This window comes from Arvicanthis niloticus, chromosome 23 (genome assembly GCF_011762505.2).
Source record: "Arvicanthis niloticus isolate mArvNil1 chromosome 23, mArvNil1.pat.X, whole genome shotgun sequence".
Classification (NCBI taxonomy): domain Eukaryota; kingdom Metazoa; phylum Chordata; class Mammalia; order Rodentia; family Muridae; genus Arvicanthis; species Arvicanthis niloticus.
The window spans coordinates 32,967,962-32,987,074 of record NC_133430.1 but is presented as its reverse complement, the minus strand read 5'-3'; the positions used below and the strand labels follow the sequence as shown (position 1 = coordinate 32,987,074).

Below are 19,113 nucleotides of genomic sequence, written 5' to 3'. Positions count from 1 at the left end.
ACCTGCTTGAAATTACTTACCTGGAAGTCTCTTTTTAATAAGACCACTCTGTTTTTCAATCCCATGAGGACACAAACAGTGTGTTCTCCCCAGGAGAGAACAACATTCTAGAGCCTACTATTTAAATGGTGACCCAGTGCTGTGTTTTTGCAGCCCCACAAAGGCCTTTTTTCAGTGTCTCCTCTTTCATGTAGACTTCACATGCCTTATGCCTTTTTCAAAAGCCCAAAGCTGGGAGTCTGTATTTGTCATATAAGCTCATCAATCTGTCTTTGTCACACGTGGAGGGGCCAGGGATGTAACACACACCTAGAATCCCAGCACTTGGGAGACAGAGGCAGGAGTAGTGAGTTCAAGACCAGCCTGGGCTACATGAGAGCCTGTCTCAAAGAAAGAAGAAAAAAGAAAAAAGGAAAGGAAACGCATTCCCAGCGCTGATATGATTTTCCCTTTATATCCCCACAAGACGAAGCACCTGCTGTGAGGCCAGTATTACCCGGATTCCAAACCAGCTAGACATCTCAATATTTTTAATTTCATAAACCTTAACCTTTACCTCATCCTCTGCAGAAAAATTAACTCAAACTCAGTCAGAGAGCTAAATGTAAGAGCTAAAACTATAAAAGTTATAGAAGAAAAAATTGGAAGAAAATCTTGTTCATCGTAAGTTAGACATAAATTCCTTAAGAAAGGCACCCCTGCAATGTTGGATTTCATCGAAATTTAAAACATCTGCTCTCTGGAAGGCACTAGTATCAAAATAAAACACAAGCCACAGACTGCAAGGAAATATTTGCAGAAAGCATATCCAATAATGGATGTCTAGTCAGAATATATAAAGAACTCCTAAAATTTAATAAGACAAATGACCCAATTTTTTAATAGACAAAAGAACTGAACAGACATTGCATAAAGAATGAGCTACAGATGGCCAAAAAGCATGGGAAAAAAATGTTCAACATCATTAGTCATTAGGGAAAATGCAATTAAAATCACAGTGAGATAGCATTAAACGTCTATTATAAAAAGACTGACAACGCGGAACACTGGCTCGGATACAGTGTAACTAACTCTCGGGGCCTGCTGATGGAAACACTAGATGGGGTTGCCACTTTGGAAAGCAATCTGGCGATGCCTTATAAAGTTAAATGAGCACTTTGAGGCCAGCAATCACATGCCTAGGCATTTGGGCAAGCTCTCAAGAAGCATGAAAACACGTCTACACAAAGACCTGTATGCGAATGTTTGCAACAGCATCATTCTTAACAGCTCAGACTTGGAAACACTCCAAATGTTCATCAGCTGATGAATGGATACACATGCTATGGTACAGCCATGCCAAAGATGGCATCCATTCACGTGATAAGCTTAGTGAATTCTAAGGCTGCTCTCTTAGGTTTCTTCTTTTTGCTACTAGAACAAATACCCACAAATTTATGGCTTAAAACAAGACCAAGGTTTTATCTGTAAAGCCACATGGTCAATGTCAGCCTCATTTGACCAGAATCAAGGTGTCAGAGAGACTAGCTCCATGAGAGGGTTGAGAAAAATCTGTCTCCTTACCTTGTACAACTCCTAGAGGTTCGTGGCCCCTCTTCTCCTAACAGCGATACTTCCCATCCTCCTCTCTCTTAACTTAGGCTGTGTACAGGAGCACAGCAAGTTGTGGAAACTCACAAGTCATTCCATATTTCCAAGATGAGTAGACTGAAGGCTGGGGACACAGCCCAGTGGCAGGGTGCTTGTCTAGCATGTCCGAGGGCCTGGGTTTGAATCCCGGCACTATTGAAAACAAAAGCAAGCCTACAGAGGTGGCTGGGTGGTTAAGGAACCCGCTGAACAAACATTTGCATGGGAGTTTGCCTCCCTAGCAGCTACATAAAAGGCCAAGCATGGTGCAGCATGTCTATAAACCGTATGCTAGGGAGGCAGGGGCAGGGGACTCTGGCTAAGCAGTCTAGCCAAAGTGGTGAGCTCTAGCTTCAAGGAGAGATCGTGTCTCACCAACAACAAAAGCAATAATAAGTGGAAAAGCAAATCACTGGACATCAACTGCTAGTTTCCATTCACAGGTTTGCTGCACACGTGTGCACACATGCACACACACACGCACACACACACACACACTCACACACACACACACACAAAACACAAACAACAACCAAAAAGGAAGAGTGAAATAAAATTCAAGGAAATCAAGTATTGCACAGTATGTCCAAGGATGTAATAAATCATAGACAACCCCAAGGTTTCTGAATCCAAACACAGAGGTTTTCTGGTCCATGTGAGTTCTTACTCTTCCCTGCCTTAACTAGGAAGCCTCAGGCTGCGTGGGCAACACCATGAAGTCCCGGAGGCCAGCACTCCACCCCACTCCCACATGCCTTTGTTCTTGTGTACCGCACCAGCACCAACATAAATCTGGATCAGCATGACCCTGGACTTCTCCATCTTCCCACCCTGCAGCCATCTGATCCCCGGCCACAGTACAAAGAAAGTACAGCCTCTAAAAGGCTGGGGTCTGTTCCCCGCTTTGTGTTTCCTGGCATTCATTCACTTAGGTTGTTTTATATGGCCTTCCCCCAACATTAAGACTAATGGTGCAGATATTATCAACCCTGTCAAAAAGATGATCAGGTAGAAGCCTAGGTGAGAATCTTACCCCACCCCACTGATACCACAAGTGCCTGTTATCTTAGAGAACAGACGCTAGGCCACCTCCTAGCCATGGCAGAGCCTCTCATCTGCGAGATGAAAAACATCGGACCCTGCCCTGCCTACCACACGACATATAAATGAAAAAGCAAGAAAAAGAAAACTGGGGCTGGAAAGGTGGTTCAGTGGTTCAGAACACTCAGTGTAGCGGCATACACGTTAATCCCAGCACTCAGGAGGCAGAGGTGGACACATCTCTGAGTTCGAGGCCAGCCATAGTGAGTTTCAGGACAGCCAGAGCTACACAGAGAGACCCTGTATCAAAACAACAAAGAACACTTGTTACTCTTCCGGAGGACCCAAGTTCAGATCCCAGCACCCACCCACATCATCAGCTCACAGCCACCTGTAATCCCAGTTCCAAGCCAGCCTGATGTCCTCTTCAACTCCATGAGATCCTACATTTATGAGACATATGCATAAACAAAACCAATAAACGCAAATTTAAAAAGAAAAAAAAAAAAGGGTAGCACATACAAGCACTTTGCAGACTTTAAAATGCTTTAACCAAAAAGGAGAGACGCTTCTGATTATCTTCTCAAGCAGTGTTGCTAATATTCTCTAAAAGTGAATGATCGTCATTTACCTTACGTTTCATCTCTGAAGTTTCTCCTCCTGCTATCTTTAGCTCTAGTTAAAGCAGAGATAGCCTCTGCAACATCCCGACATGAATCGCAAGGTCAAATCGTCAATGCCTCCCCTCAGCTTTACCTATTCAGAAATCAGGCAATTGCTCACATCACCCCTGCCCCAATTTCATCCTCAATCTTTCAGCAATCAGTCCCTCTTCAAGGTGACAGAGTGCTAGCACCACCCGTCAGCCCTCATCCATTTGGTGTCTCTCCAATCAGACCAACCATGATGCTAACATGGGATAGTATGGGACATTCCAGCCTCCTCTCAAGCCTCACAACACCCGCTGGATAGAAGCAGGGACCTTCCCAGCTGCACAGCTGGACCTCTTAACACCCGCTGGACAGATGCAAGGACCCTCAGAGCTCTTCAGCTCCTCCACAGGATGGCTCCATCCCACACAAGCTAAGTGCACCTCGTTTATTTTTTAAGGGGTATGGGTGCCCACGCTCCTGTGTGTATAGGAGTGCCTACATGTATGTACATGTAGATGTGGGGGCTGTAAGTCAACCTCCAGTGTTCCCTGAAAGACATCCACCTTGCTTTCTGAGACAAGTTCTGTCACTGAGACCCGGGGCCCACCATTTAAGCCAGGCTGAGTGGCCAACGAGTCCCCAGTCTTCAGCTTCCGAGGAGCTTGGATCACAAACACATGACACCTTTTTACTTAGGTGCTGGGCATTGAACTCAGGTCCTCTTGCTTGAGCATGTCACTAACTGATCTATGCACCTAGCTCCAGCCCCTTTTCACACCTCATGCACTGACCACACTTGCACACTTCCTCCCATCCGGTTATATGAAGTATCAAGAGCAACTATTATGTAAGCCCAAACAGATTCTAGGTGAATCAAAAAATCACACTGCTTCTTTATCAATTTCTAAAAGTCTAGTAGACAGAGGTAAGGGCGTAGCTTGGTAGTAGGTGCTTACCCTAGTCTAGGTTCTATACCCAACCCCCAGGGGAAAATATCCAATGGATTGTACAAATAAATATCTACCTGATTACTGACAAGGGTTATAATTTCTATGCCATAAGAGAATTTATCAGAAGTTAATAAGGATGACTAATAGCTAATGTATAGCTATTTTACTTATTTTTTTATTTAACATTGTCCATTGTTTGTTTTGGGAAGTGGGGGTTCATACATTCCAGGGACTCATGCGGGTAGAGGTCAGAGGACAACTTTCAGGAGTAAGTTCTCTCCTTGCCCTGGGATCAAACTCAGTTTATCAGACTTAGCAGCAAGCTTAATATCCAATGAGTCTTATTTATTTTAACCAGCTCTCCATTTAAAATATAAACCTTAGGACTGGCAAGACAGCGCAGTGAGTAAAGGCCCTTTCCCCAAAGCCTGACCCGAGTTCCGTCCTCCGGATCCACTCGGTGGAAGAAGACACTAAGATTATAAGATTCCCAGAAGAAAGTATTGTAGGAAGTCTTCAGGATATCTATGTTGTCAAGAGTCTTGGGACACACACACACACATACACACATATATACACAAAACTAGAAATGAAAAAGTCTAATTTGGAATTCATCAAAATTTTAGAATTCTGCTTTTTCAAAGACATAGTTACAGATAGGGTGTGGTTACACAACAGTGCAAATATAATTGATTATAATAAATTATGTAATTAGCAAGATTAAAATACCTTTACTCTGTTTTTCATTTGTAAGGAGCTTGGGATGGAAACCAGGGCAAATGCGCCACCATTGAAACACACCTCCAATGTTATATTTTACTATAACTTTTAAAAGACACTGTAAAAAAGAGGTTTTTTTTTTTTTTTTAAATCAGGCCAACTAATAGAAAGTAGTCTATGTATGTATTATATACAGAATACATATATACATAGGAAGTTCATTCATAAACACACATATAGACTGAAGACCTATGTATCCACAATACATAAAGAACTGTGAGCTCATGCCTTTAGTTCCAGCACTCAGGAGATAGTGGCAGGTGGATTTCTGAGTTTGAGGTCAGTCTGATCTCCAGAGCAAGTCCCAGGGCAGCCAGGGCTACACAGAAAGACACTGTCTCATGGAGGGTAGGAGGGGGGTGAGAACTGTGACAACTCAACCAGATAAATGGGCCAATAAAAAGAATGGGCAAATATTTTAACAGACCTTTTGCAAAAGAAGACAGCGATGAATAAGCAAATGAATATGCTTAGCATGCATTGCTGGGGCAGTGTGAAATGGTGCAACCACTTTGGGAAACTCTACGGTAGTTGGAGAAAAACCAGCAGCAGAAGTGGTATTCAAAGTGCTCACTGTCTTTCTACAGAGAGAGAGGTAGGTTTCCCAGCACCCACATTAGAAAGTTCACAACTGCATGTCACTCCAGCTTCGGGGGATCCCCTGCTCTCTGCTGGCCTCCAGGGACACCCATAACTCATACAGACTTACACACACACACACACACACACACACACACACACACACACACACGAAAATATAAAATGAATACTTTAAATAAAGAAATATGCCCTAGTCACATGCCTTGGGAAGTTCCATGCCTAAGTATTCACTCCCATAGGAAGAGGGCAAGAATTCATTCTGAGGAAAGGCTCACGTATAGGTGATGTCCCAACTTAAACCGTACTGTTCCAAAGCTGGAAACAGATCACCTATCTGTTAGCTGTAGAACTTATAAAAATTGTGGTGAGTGGATTAAAAAGTGTTAGTGCATTCCACTAATGAGATGCTCCCAGCAATGAAAATACGTTACCAACATACAACAAGAAATGCAGGTCTTAGAGAAGAGGAGGCTGGGTGAAATGAACTAGATACAAAAGGATACATATTATATGATTCTGTGTATGTATAACTTTAGATCCAGAAAGTCTCATCTCGGGTGACATAAGGAAATTAATGGTTGACTGAAGCTAGAAGTAGGGCTGACGGCAAAGAGGCACAAGAGAACTTTTCAGATCCTGTTATGGTTACATAGGAAACGGACAAATACGTCTTCCAAACTCCTAGAAGATGTAGGTTAAAGTACATCCCGCTGGATGTAAACTCTAACAGTATAATATTGGTTTAAAACCTTTTGTGAGGCTGGGCACAGCAATGCACATATGGAATCCCAGAACTTGACTATTCTTGTAGTGGTAACGATTAGCCTACACTTTGTGAGACCTTTCCTTGGGGGCGGGGGGGGGGGTGGGGGGGAGAAAGCCCTCACTTTGGCAACACATAAACTAAAACTGGAACAATACAGAAATTAGAATGGCCTTGAACAAGGTAAAACTGTTTGTCATGTGTCTGACAAGACGTCCATCTCCTCAATATATAAAGATCTCCAGAAGTTGCTCTACAGAACATGAAGAGATTAGTAAATAAATAGACTAAACAATGCAGAACTAAATAACTAAACCACAAGAACTAAATAAGGACAAACAAGAGAGAGAGAACCAGTGAGATGCTCAGTAGGTAAAGGCATTGGCCACTAAGCCTGGCAACCTGAGTTTGAGCTTTGGAGCCCACACTGTTACAGCCAAACAGACTCCTGCGAGTTGTCCCTTGACTTTAATACATGTGCATACACACTCATACACAGAGAAGATGAATGAATAAAAGAAGAAAACCTTTTCAGAGTGTGGGCCCTTCACCTTGCCTGGGCTAACCCTGGTGGTGGAAGAGGGCAGCTGACCCTGTCACTCATCTCCCCTGAGGTAGCACAAGGTTCAGGAGGTGTGACCTTGCTGCCTCACCTTATTTCCAGCTTGCTCCGCTTCATGCTTGCTGTTGAGCTGAGATTCCTCAGCTTCCTGCTTCTGTGGCCATCCAGGCCACTCGCTGCCGCTGCCTCTCTGTGGTGATGGGCGGGCTCATCACTCTGGAACCGTAATCCCAAATAACAAAGTCTCTCTTCTACAAGTTACCTTGGTCACGGCTCTTTATCACATTAACAGAAAATTAATAATACAACAGTTTTCAGAATAGCTACGCCAATTCTAGGAAACTACACAAAGGAATGATAAGAAATGAGCCAATCAAAAGAGGATATTTAGGAGCCAGCAGAATGTCTCAGTGAATATTTCCTGTCCATACATGACAGCATGTGTGTTCCTTTCTCCAGCACCCCTGCAAAAGCCAGGTATGATTGGGGACACTTGTAATCCCAGAGCTGGGGAAGAGGAGACGAGCAGATCCCTGGGGCTCACTGGTCAGCTACTCTAGCCAAATCAGCCAGCTCCAGTTTCAGTGAGAGACTCTTTCTCAAAGTAGAGAAAGACTGAAGACGACACCTAATGTTGACTTCTGGCCTCCATGTGCAGAGACATGCAGCAGAAGTATACATACATCTTTTGTTACTGACTCATTTATACCAACAGGGAATTAGAGGACTGGAGAAATGGCTATGCATTTAAGAGTCCTGACTACTCTTTGAGAGTACCCAGGTTCAATTCCCAGCACCCACATAGAGGCTCACAACCTCCTGTCCCAGGGGATCAGATGCCCTCTTTGGGCCTCCATGGTCACCAGACACCCATGTGGTATACAGACATACATGAAGACAAAATACCTATACACTTAATTTTTTTCAATTAAAAAAATAAATAATCTAAAACAGGAAAACAGTCAGAGATCAATGTTTGTCCAGAAACATAACAAATACCCAAGAAAACAACAAATAAGAACATAACAGATACCTTTCAACTCATCCAACTCATATTACATACAAACTTAAGAAATAAGTGAGAAGTCCAGATGACTTTACATGTATGAACTAAACATGGACACATGACTTAACATGTATGGGGAAAGCATATTCAATTTTTTCCATTGAGGTAAGAATTGAAAATCATTTAACTGCCTATCAAGAGATGTGAAATTAAATAAGTTACATATCCACACTTGAAATACCTTTTTAAAGTAAGATGTGCAGGTTGGTATTATAGCTCTTAGAGCCCTTATCTACTCAGCATATTCAAAGCCTTGGATTCAAACTGCTGGTACTGTAAATAAAGAGAGGTGGGGCTGTGGGTATACTACCAAATAAAAAGAAAACAAGGTGCATTATGGGAGGGGAAGAGAGGGAAGGAGGCAGCATAAGGGTGGCAGTAGCCTCAAAGTATACTGTGTGCTTCGGTGAAAATGGCTTTATATCATCCTTTATAATAAAACTAAAATATGAAAGATATAATCTAGGATACTTGGAAAAGCAACTTTTGAGTAGAGAAAAGAAATAAATAAAAATTTATAACCCTAGGACATTACCAGAAAAAAAATGGAAAAGAAGTCATACAACTCTGGACACGGAAACAAGGGGAAGAGGGAGTTGGGCAGGGAGGTGGGGTGCCATAAAGAAATCTGGTATTTGAAATACTAATAAAAAAGCTTGTTGTGTTGCTTTTTGTTTTAACATATTTTAATGAAGTGCCCCAGGGCTGGTGAGATGGCTCAGTGGTTAAGAGCATTGACTGCTCTTCCAGAGGTCATGAGTTCAAATCCCAGCAACCACATGGTGGCTCACAACCATCTGCAATGAAATCTGATGCCCTCATATGGGTGTCTGAAGACAGCTACAGTGTACTTACATATAATAAATAAATTTTTTTTTAAAAGTGCCCTATATGGGTGGATAAAGATGCTACCAGGAGTCACAGGTTATTAAATATCCCAGTGCCAGAGGTGGGACGCTTCCTTATCACTTACTTGGTCAGGGAGGTCCCCGAGGCCCCAAAACAATGCAGGAAGTTGTCGTTGCTATTAGCTCCGCACCAGAACTAGTGGGAAAGACCCTATTACCTAATTACCTATTACCAAAGACACCACAGACCTTGATTACAGGACATGAAGAATTCAGGTTGGACCTGGGCTGGAAGCTTTCTCCTTACTGACTAGCCTTCAGAGGTATGCAGGCTCCTGGGGGAGAATTCCCAAGAAGAAGAGACTTACCCAGCTATGGTCTTTCTGTGTAATAATTCTGACTGGCCAAGCATGACAAGTCAATGGTACATCCATGGCAAGCCTATTATGGGGTTGACTAACTGCTTCCTGCCTGGTTAAATCTGATACCTAATTTACAGGACAAAATTCATATCTAGTATCACAAATCCAGTCGAAAGCCTGAAGCTGGGGAGATCATAGGCTGTAGTGGAGAAGCTACTTCTGTTATTTGGCTAAATTGACATGATGCGCCCATCAAATCACCCTCTAAATAACCATGTATGCCCACAGAAGAGTGCTGTTGTCCCTGTTGATCAGAGAAGCTCGGTTTTTGTAATAATGGCCACAGATGGCTATAGAGATGAGTAACTGGTCAAACATACTGAGAATAAGTACCTGTTGAGTGACCAGTCATAAATGGTCTCTCTGTCACTTCCTCCTGGGTCAGGGAACATCGCAGAATGTAAGAGGAAGAGGGAAGGGAGTTAATGCTAGGTACAACTCAGCTTTTTGTCTGCAGAATGGAAACTATTCTATCAGTACCACCTATCTTCAAAAGCAAGCTGTGACCTTTACAGCTGTTCTGAAGGGGAAACCTTGGGGGCAGGGGAGGGCAGATCATAGCTGTAAAGCCAACCCAGAGAAAAGGTGAAATAGGAGAATAATGGAGGCGCCACCTGCCTGCCCACACATCCAGTACAAGCTCCAGATCCCAAGATGGCCTCGCTCAGCTTCCCAGAATCCTTTGCTCCCATGAGGCTAGAAGCTTCACTCCAGAGGCCTCCCCGTTCCTCATAAAATCCAAGTTAGCTAGGAAAAGAGAAATCAGGAAAAGTTTTAAAGTCACAGGACTGCAGCTGGGATTTCAAAGTGACACCTAAACCAGGTTTGTTGGCGTAAGCCTGAAATCTCAGGATTTGGAACTGAGCCCTAAAGTTGCAGCAGGAGGGCTGCCAAGCTGAAGTCCAGCCCAAGCTACATAAAGAGTTCAAGGCCAGCCTGAATTAGGTATTGTGAAACCCTGTCTCCAAACAAAAGAGAAAGTACAACTGCTATCATTCGGTCTCTGTCTGCTCACCTCGGATCACCTGCATCACTGACACGGCCTCCTGCAGACCTGAGATCAAGGCCTCCCTTCTTCAAAGATTAGAGCTGTGAAGCCAGAAAGACTACTTCCCAATGCCGGGAGGAAAATCTAAAGGACAGGAAAGTGGGAGGCCTCATTCCAACGTGCAAGGACGTGAGTCCCTGTCCCTATCTCAGCTCTTCACCATCCCCAGGTGGCCTGGCCAACATCCAGAGAGACTCCAGGCTGGTGAGCCCATGACTGTGAGGCTGAGATAAGCCGGGCAGCAAGGAGGAAGCTTGCCCAGGGTTGTATATGGGCTGCTGTGCGCTGACATGAGCCAGGGGAATCTTAGGTTCCCAGGGCATTTTCTGCACTCCTTCCTGCTCCCAGGATTAAGAATCCTCTCTTGCTTCCTCCCTCCCCCTGGACTCTCACTAAGCAGTTGCCTTGTGAACACAGGGAAAGTGAGGCGTGTGTGTTTGGTTTTGGTTTGGGTTTTGGTTTTAACATACATGATAAAATCCTGTGGACCTTGTGTACTAGTTTATAGTAAAACAGATTAAGAAGCATCTTACTTTTTTTTGGGACAGCCACCTAGTGGTACATATTTCAAAAGCTAGAAAAGAGCCAATGTCTAGTCCAGGCCCCCAGCTGGAAACACGCTTTGGGAGCCCAGAAAATGTTCTGCTTCCTTCCAGCAAGGGGGAAACTGAGCCCTTAGGGAAGCCGCAATGTGATGCAACTGGACAGAAAGAAGGAGCGGTAATTCCTGTACATCAAAGAAGGCTAAAGAAAGGACCAGTGAAATGCCTTATGGGAGCCCAGGTATCTAACGGCCAATGCTTATCTCCTCTGACCAATTTCAGGCATCCCTAAGTTTGTCCTGTGAACCTTCCAAGGACAGTAAACTCCAGCACAAGTGGCTCTCACAAGGTCTGCAAGAAAGGAATGTCTTCCCCCTCAGCCTTGCCTGAGGCTCGACGCCTGGAAAAATTCCTGGGATGATTTGGTGTTGTCTGGGATGGTTCTGGAGCCATCCTGACTGGAAGAGAAATGTGGTTTTGAACAAAGGCTGCTAGGAGTGGTCTTGGCGACTTAGGGACACTTTCAGGTCTCAGTATGTCTGCCCTCACCCGCCACCTGCTAGCCTAGCCTGGATTTCCGTGTTTGCTTCATCCCCTCCATGAAACAGTCCTGATGGCCTCATTCTGAACAGACGCCATGTTCCTGAGGCTCCTCATTGAGTTCTCATGCATGCATGCCCTCCTGCCTCGCCACCACATCATTAGTGTCCTTCCCCTGGAGATGTAAACTCCCGGTGATGGAGAACCGGGTCATACGCACTTTGCTTTTCTCCTTTTCAATTTTTGCTGGAGGGTGGGGTACACATGTATTTGTACTCACCTTTGCTTATGGGTTGGGGCACATGTATGTGCTTAACACACACACACACACACACACACACACACACACACACACACACGGAAGCCCGAGATTAACTTCAGGGTGATGGCCCTCAATAGCTCGTCTCCTTTACTCATTGAGGCCGATTAAATCAAAACCAAAGCTCGCCACTATCAGTAGTCTCCGTAGCCAGCTTGCTCGTAGGATCCCATCTCCGTGCTGGGATTGTGGCATTTCGCAAAGGTTCTGAGGATCCAAACGGAGCTCCTCATGCTTGCTCAGAAAGCACTTTAACCCCAGGCCCCATACCTAATTTTTTGACGAACCCCCTTCCAGCATCAACCTTTCCTCAAATAAAACACCTGTTGAACTGAATACACAGATCCAGGAGCAGCAGCCCGGCGTTGGCAGGCACTCCCTCATGAGGTCAACTTCCACTCAGTGGTTTGCTCCTCCAGCTTGGGAGTACCTGATATCGGCCAAGCTGGGGCATCCTCTCTCACACTGCTTTATGGGATTGGTTAAAGTCAACAGCATCTCTCCAGCACTTCTCTTCACATCTAAGAAACAGAAAACCTCACAGACTCTATAGGTAAGAAGCAGACCACTACAGAGTAGATTAGCCTCCATCCCCTCAAGAAGGCATGTGGGGGACAGGGCTGAGGAGATGGTCCAGTGGTCAGGATCACTGATGCTCCTCCAGAGGGTACAAGTTCAGTTCCTGGCACTCACATGGGGCGACTCACAAGTACCTGCAACTTCCAGCTCCATGGAATCTGGTGCTTTACTTCTGGCCTCCTCGGCATAGCACATAGCAGACACACACACACGCACGCACACGCACACATGCACACACACGCACAAGCATGCACACACAAAAATAGAAATAATTCTTTAAAAAAAAAAAAAAAGGTACATGGAAGAGACAGATTGGTTGGAATGTACAATGGTTTCCAGGCCCAACCCACCCAAGAGAACCTGTGCATGGTACCCAAGGGACACTAAGGAACTGATAACTGTGTGTGTGTGTGTGTGTGTGTTCCAAGAAATCATGTCTTCTAGGCAGAAGACGTGGTCATGGCAGTGGGAGGATTAGCCGGAGGTCGTGAGAAATGTCTGCTCTGCCTGGAGATCAATACGTGCAAATTACTTGAGAATCTGGGGGTGTCCAGGAACAGCTCCACTATGAAAGACAAATACAGATGGTGGTGGGAGTGAGAGGGAGGGGGCAAGCTAGGGACAGTCATTTGTCTCAGAGGTCTCTTCCCACACCAAAATTGTAGGTTTCTAATCTGAACCTCCCCTGCCAACAACTTGAAAAAGTTGCCGGAGCTCAGGGACATTGTGAGAGAAAGTTGAATCACACTGTCAGATAATAAACCAAGAAGAAATTCTGAAGTCAAAACAAGGGATAAATTTTCCTTATCTCTCTAAGACATGCATCAAAGCGGCTCAGAGCTGTCTGCCCAGCCTGGGAAGATGATAATGGTTTTTAATGGCCTGTAAACAACAGCCCCGGCCTATGTAATAAAATTTAACCAATTAATCCTTTAGGCTTCCTTTCTGCCTTCTGCTGGCCTGCACACTTTATAAAGGCAGTGGGTTAGCCTCTGGGGAGGGGGCAAGGGGGTTGCAGGGAGGACAAGGTCTAAACAAGAAGGGAGTTAGTTCAAAGACTCCAAAGTCTCTGAGTCGGAATCCAGAGAATGTGGGGTGGCTGTGAAGCTGTCCAGAGAAAAGGTCCAGGAAAACAAAAAAACATGGTGCCCCAAGGAACCAGAGGCAGATGTCACTCTTACTCAATGAGCTCATTCATTCTGTCAGCACATGTGCAAGACACCTGCAAGGGCAAAAGTAGACAAGGAAAACACCTGTCCTCCATGGAATCACAGCCTGGGGGTGCACAGGGAGTGCGCCTCCATTCTTACTGGGAGCTATGTGGCCCAGCGGTGGAGCACGTGCTTAGCGTATGTGTGGAGACACATTCCATGACCAGTCACACACACACACACACACACACACACACACACACACACACACACACACACAAAAGAGGCCTGAAGAAACAGATCGGACTGTATCAGACTGTAAAATCTTTGCCTCGTTCAATCCCCTGAACTTAAGGAAAATGCCAGGCATGACAGCACGCTTGTAATCTCAGAGCTGGGGAAGCAGAAACAGGCAGGTGCCCAGGGTATGCTAGCCAGGATTCCTAGCATTATCTGGGTCCCCTAGGCCAAATGAGAGCCTGTTTCACAAAAGAGAAGGTAGCTGCTTCTGAAAGAGACCACCACCTAAGGTTGTCTGACCTATACACACATGCACATAAAAACATGTACGTATACACATGTACACAGACACACACACACATACACACACACACACACACGGAAACATAGTCACACTTCTGCTCATGAAAGTTGGGTACAGATAGGACCAGAGTCCTAGATCTTTATCTGTTTGCTTCCTCTTTCTCAAGTGTACTCTGTACCATTTGGGATGACTGGGGCCGATAGGAATCAGAAAACAAAGAAATCAGAAAAGGAGCCAGAAGATGTTACACAGCAGAGAGGAAAGCCAAGCCCTTCAGTCCCACCACCGCTCTCTCTCTATATCTGCACCCCTATGTCTGGAAAACAAATGGACCTGTTATCGCCACGCCCTCTAGTGGGTCGGCCACGCCCACAAGTCAAGTCACGTTGCTTCCTGCATGTGTTGAGGCAAAGTTTTCTGCTTGTTTGTAAGTCTTTTTTGAGTGTCCAAAATAGTACAAAACAACATTGCACTGAGGTAATCTTGAGTCACATGCTTTAATTTCTGTGATTTTTATTTAAGTATGTGCATATGTGTGTGTCTGTGTGTGAGGATGCGCGCCTAAGCACAGGTGACTGTGGACTCCAGAAGAAATCGTTGGATCCTCTGAGGCTGGAGTTACAGACAATCGGGAGCTTTTAGATGTGGCTGCTGGGAACTAAATTCCAGTTTTCTGCAAGAGCAGCACACACAGCCCCCATATGTTTTATTTTTTGAGGTAGAGTCTCATATAACCCAGGCTGGTCCCAGACTCTATGTGTAGCTAAGACTGGCCTTGGACTTCCGCTTTCTGCTTCTGCTTCCAGAGTTCTGGGATTATAGGTCTACAACCTACAATTTTTTTTTTTTGAAGAAATTTTGACAGTGGTGGTGGTCGTGGTGGTCGTGGTGGTGGTGGTGGTGGTGTGTGTGTGTGTGTGTGTGTGTGTGTGTGTGTGTGAAAGAGAAAGACAGAGACAGACAGAGAGACACATACAGAGACAGAGAGAGATGTAGAAGTCAGAAAACAACTTTTAAAGATTCAATTCTCAGCCATGTATGGCGGCACACACTTTTTATCACAGGACTCAAGAGGCAGAGGCAAGTGAATCTCCATGAGTTCTAGGCAAGCTTGGTCTACCTAGCAAGTTCCAGGACAGCCAGACCTACATAAGAGAGTCCCTGTCTCAAAAAAAAAAAAAAAAAAAAAAAAAAATTAATTGAACCCAAGTCATCAGACTTCATAGCAGGAATCTCTGCCCACTGAGCTACAGTGCCAGCCCCACCCTAGTTTTCCATGGTACTGGGGATGAGAGCCAGGCTTAGGAGAACCAGGTAGGCATTCTCCTCTCAGCTCTTCCATCTTGAAATCTTCCTTTGCCCATTTGTTTTCTACACAGCAAACCACAGCTGAGCATCTGCCACTCAGTACCCAGCTGAGTACAGAGTCTCCAAGGCAGAACCAGATCAGTGTAGCCTCTGCCTCCCCACCAGTCTCCCAGACACGCTGGGGAGAAAAGAGGAAAAGGGACCCTGTCTCCAGAGCCTGGGGCAACTCCCAAGGTAATTCACAAAAGTATGAATAAATTAATTTGATTTTGCCAGGTGGGGGAAAAAAATGGAGACGCCAGGTCAGTCCACAGTTCATGCTCTGAAAGGGGTGAGCCCTCTATGTGTGCAGACCTTGGGGTAAATGCCACTGAAGCACCAAAGCGGGGAAGCGACTGAGAGACAGGCGGGCCAAACCACAGGAAAAGGCCTTGATGCAGAATGTGGACTTCACTCGCTGTGCAATGAGGAAGCCACGAGAGCCTATAAGCAGAGGTAGGCTGTGCTCAGATTTGTGTGTTAACAAGAGTGTCCCTGCTGCTGGGTGGAGCCTGCTTTGGAATGAGGAGAAACTAGGCCAACTCCACAAAGATTTCCAAATCAACAGGGCTGGGGCCCGCCAGAGGGAAGAAGGAAAGGAGGTATCAGAGATGGCAGCCACACTCCAGCCTGAGGACCCTCATCCAAGATAGAAACCAGTGAGAAAGTAAGAGGCAAAAACCGTGTATGTCAGGCTCAGGATCATATAAGCTACTAGGGAAATGGAACACCAGGAGTTCAAGACCAGCCTGAACTGCATAAATTCAAGACCAGCCTGGCCTGAAGTAGGAAGGGAAGAAAAGAGAAAGAGAAGAAAGAAAGGAGGAAGGAAGGAGAAAAGCAGAAAGCTCTGTTTGTTGGTAGAGCATTTGCCTAGCATACGGACAGCCTGTGTCATACACTACAGAAACCTAGTACAGTGATACACATCTATTAAAAAAAAAACAAAAAACAAAAACAAAAAATCACTGGGGAGATGGAGTCAGAAGAATCAGAAATTCAAGGTCATCCTCAACTATATAATAAGTTCACAAGTCAGTCTGGGCTACATAAGACTGTTTGCAAAAGAAGAAAAGAAGAAGGAAGAAGATGAAGAGGAGGAGGAGGAAGAGGAAAAGGAGGAGGAAGAAAAGGAAGGAAAAGGAAGGAAGAAACAAAGAAAGAGTAGAGAGAGGGAGGGAAAGGGGGGGGGAGAAAGAAACAAAGAAAGAAGGAAGGGAAGATACCCTTTGATCTGATTTGACCTGACCTGCATTCTTCAAGCAATAACTAAACCTAGCCTTCCTTTGCCCAGCTTTTCCTGTCACCTCCTCGACACTGGTTCAATGATTATATTGTTGAAGATTGTCAAAATCCCCCTTTAGTCTCTCCTAAGTCTTGGCCAGTCCTAGGCAATAAGTAGCCAGTAAACGCTTGTTATTAACTCGGACTCCAGAGGCCTGGAGAACCTGTCACCTTAGTCATCGTCTCATTTGCGGTATGAGGCACTCCCCTCCTTTAATCCTCACTAAGCAGTTTTTACAGAATTTCTAGGACAAATAATTCCTAGATGTTTGGATTGCACAATCCAAGAAGATTTTAACAGCAGGAAACAGTGAAAAGATCAAGAATAAAACAAGAGTCTTGCCAGCGTTTCTTTTTAACACCATTGTTCCTTAAACAAGAGGTCCTCTGCATCTGCAGCAAGCAGTAGATTTGAGGGATATATCGCTAAGTGAAATAAGCCAGGCACGGAAAGGCACATGCCACGTATTCTCGCTCATATGTGTCAGCCAGAAAAGTTGAAATCACCACTGAATAAAACAGTGGTCCCTGGAAGCTAAGACAGGAAGTGACGGGAAAGCATAGGCAAGCTGGAGGCTAGGAACCAACATACAGTTAGGTAAAAGACCCCCTAAAACTAGATACTGTGAGCTATCACATGGGTGCTGGAAATACAACCTGAATCCTCTGCGTGATCGGTGAGTGCTTTTAACTGATTGGTCATCTCTCCAGCTCAAACTTTCTATAATTTTCTAAAGAACTAGAAGAGTTCAAGTGTTGCAGAAATTTTTAATCCCAAACCAGGGTTTCTACCCTGCCATTGATCATTCGGTTGCCACAACCTTTATATTCACAATAAGCCTTAAACAGCACAAGGACTGGGCAGATGTCTACCCTCTATGGTATTAGAATCTTCTTTTCTATTGATAGCCCCCAGTTATTACTTACTGTGTTTTATCTGAGCTGCTCTTAACTCCAACTGGCCAGCCTTCAGGGCCATGTTTTCATGACTCACCTAACCTATGGCATCTCTCCTTCCTCCTTCACCTTCTTCTTACCCCGTCATGGTTCTCCTCTTGACACCCCCCCCCCACTTCAGGCCCAGGAACCCTAAAACCTGCCTATGTGTCTTCTGCCCAACTACTGGCTGTCAGCATCTTTATTTACCAATCAGAAATAACTTAGGGGCAAGGTCACATAGCATCACTTGTGTCTGTTTATCAATGCAAAGAAATAATAATGTTCGTTAAGGAGGTAGAGGCGCTAATTACCAACATTTGATATACACTATATACATATATTGAATTATCACACAGAACTTTATCTAATATATATAAGCATCAGGTCAACAAAAATATCTGTTGACCTCAAAGCCCACCCCCAGGAACACACCCCCTCTAACAAGAAGACATCTCCTGATCTTTTCACACAGTTCACCAAGTGGGAACTCTTAAGTATGCAAATATATGAGCCTATGAGGGCCATTCTCATTCAAACCTCCACGTGCAGAGAGCAACTGAGGAAGATGTCTGATATCAACCTCTGCCATACATGCATGTAGGAACCCATGCACACTCATGTAAACATGTACACACACATAGGAAAGAACACACGCTGCTACATTTCTCTCAAATCAGAATAATGCAATTTTTAAGATTAATGATAATTAATCATTTAATTAATTTAAATCAGCTCCCGGCTGGGGGAAAGAGGCAGCTTGCTCTGTGCACGGGAAGATGATGAGCAGCATCTCTGGCCCCTGCCACTTATCCACCAATGTCACTTCCTGGCTGTAACAACCAAAACACTACCTGAGGTGTTCCCAAATATCCGTGCAAGGAAAGGTGGTCCAGCTGGGGCTAACAACACAACATAGCACTTATTAGAAAGCACCATTGAGTGGGTTCGGCCTACCACCTCTGGGGACAGACCCAGAAGCTAGGAATGTAAGATGTGAACTCACACTTGTCATTAGCTGACAGGGTCTGTCAGTCACCCTCCCATGTCAGGTGACTGGGGAGCGTGTTGTACCTTCTAGGAAGAATTAAATGCTATAGATAGAGGAGGAGGCACAACTGTCCCACTTCCACGACTGCCATCCCACAGAGCCCAGTGTGGGCTACCTAGATAATAGCTTTCCAAATCAAGACTTGCCAAAGCTAGAAGTGGCGATGCACAGTTATAATCCCAGCAGCTCTAGAGGCTGAGACAGAAAGATCACCCAAGTCTGAGGCTAGCCTGAACAACACAGTGAGTTCAAGGCCAGCCATAGCTACACAGTGAAAACCTGTCTGAAAAAAGACCAAGGCAGGAAAGTAAGACAAGGCTGTTGGATAGAAGGACCTTCCACATAATATAGAATGGAATGAATAAATGAATATCCAATCGGCCTGCTCTCACTGGTCCCTTTCCTCAAGCCTGATACACCTAAGTTCTCCTCACTTTTACCAGAACATCCTCCACTTC

General features: G+C 44.8%; 1 protein-coding gene across 7 annotated transcripts in view; it reads right to left on the bottom strand.

Moving 5' to 3' along the window:
• Positions 1-19,113, bottom strand: part of Dpf3 (double PHD fingers 3) — a 270,465-nt gene that overhangs the window by 194,352 nt on the left and 57,000 nt on the right. Inside the window, exon 1 of one of the 7 annotated variants that reach the window (XM_076921763.1) lies at positions 7,070-7,287. The exons of the other annotated variants lie outside the window; for them this stretch is intronic. Coding sequence (XP_076777878.1) covers positions 7,070-7,095 — 26 coding nt within the window. The 5' untranslated portion in view covers positions 7,096-7,287. Of the gene's footprint in view, positions 1-7,069; positions 7,288-19,113 lie in introns of those variants that run through there. 7 annotated transcript variants of the gene reach the window in all.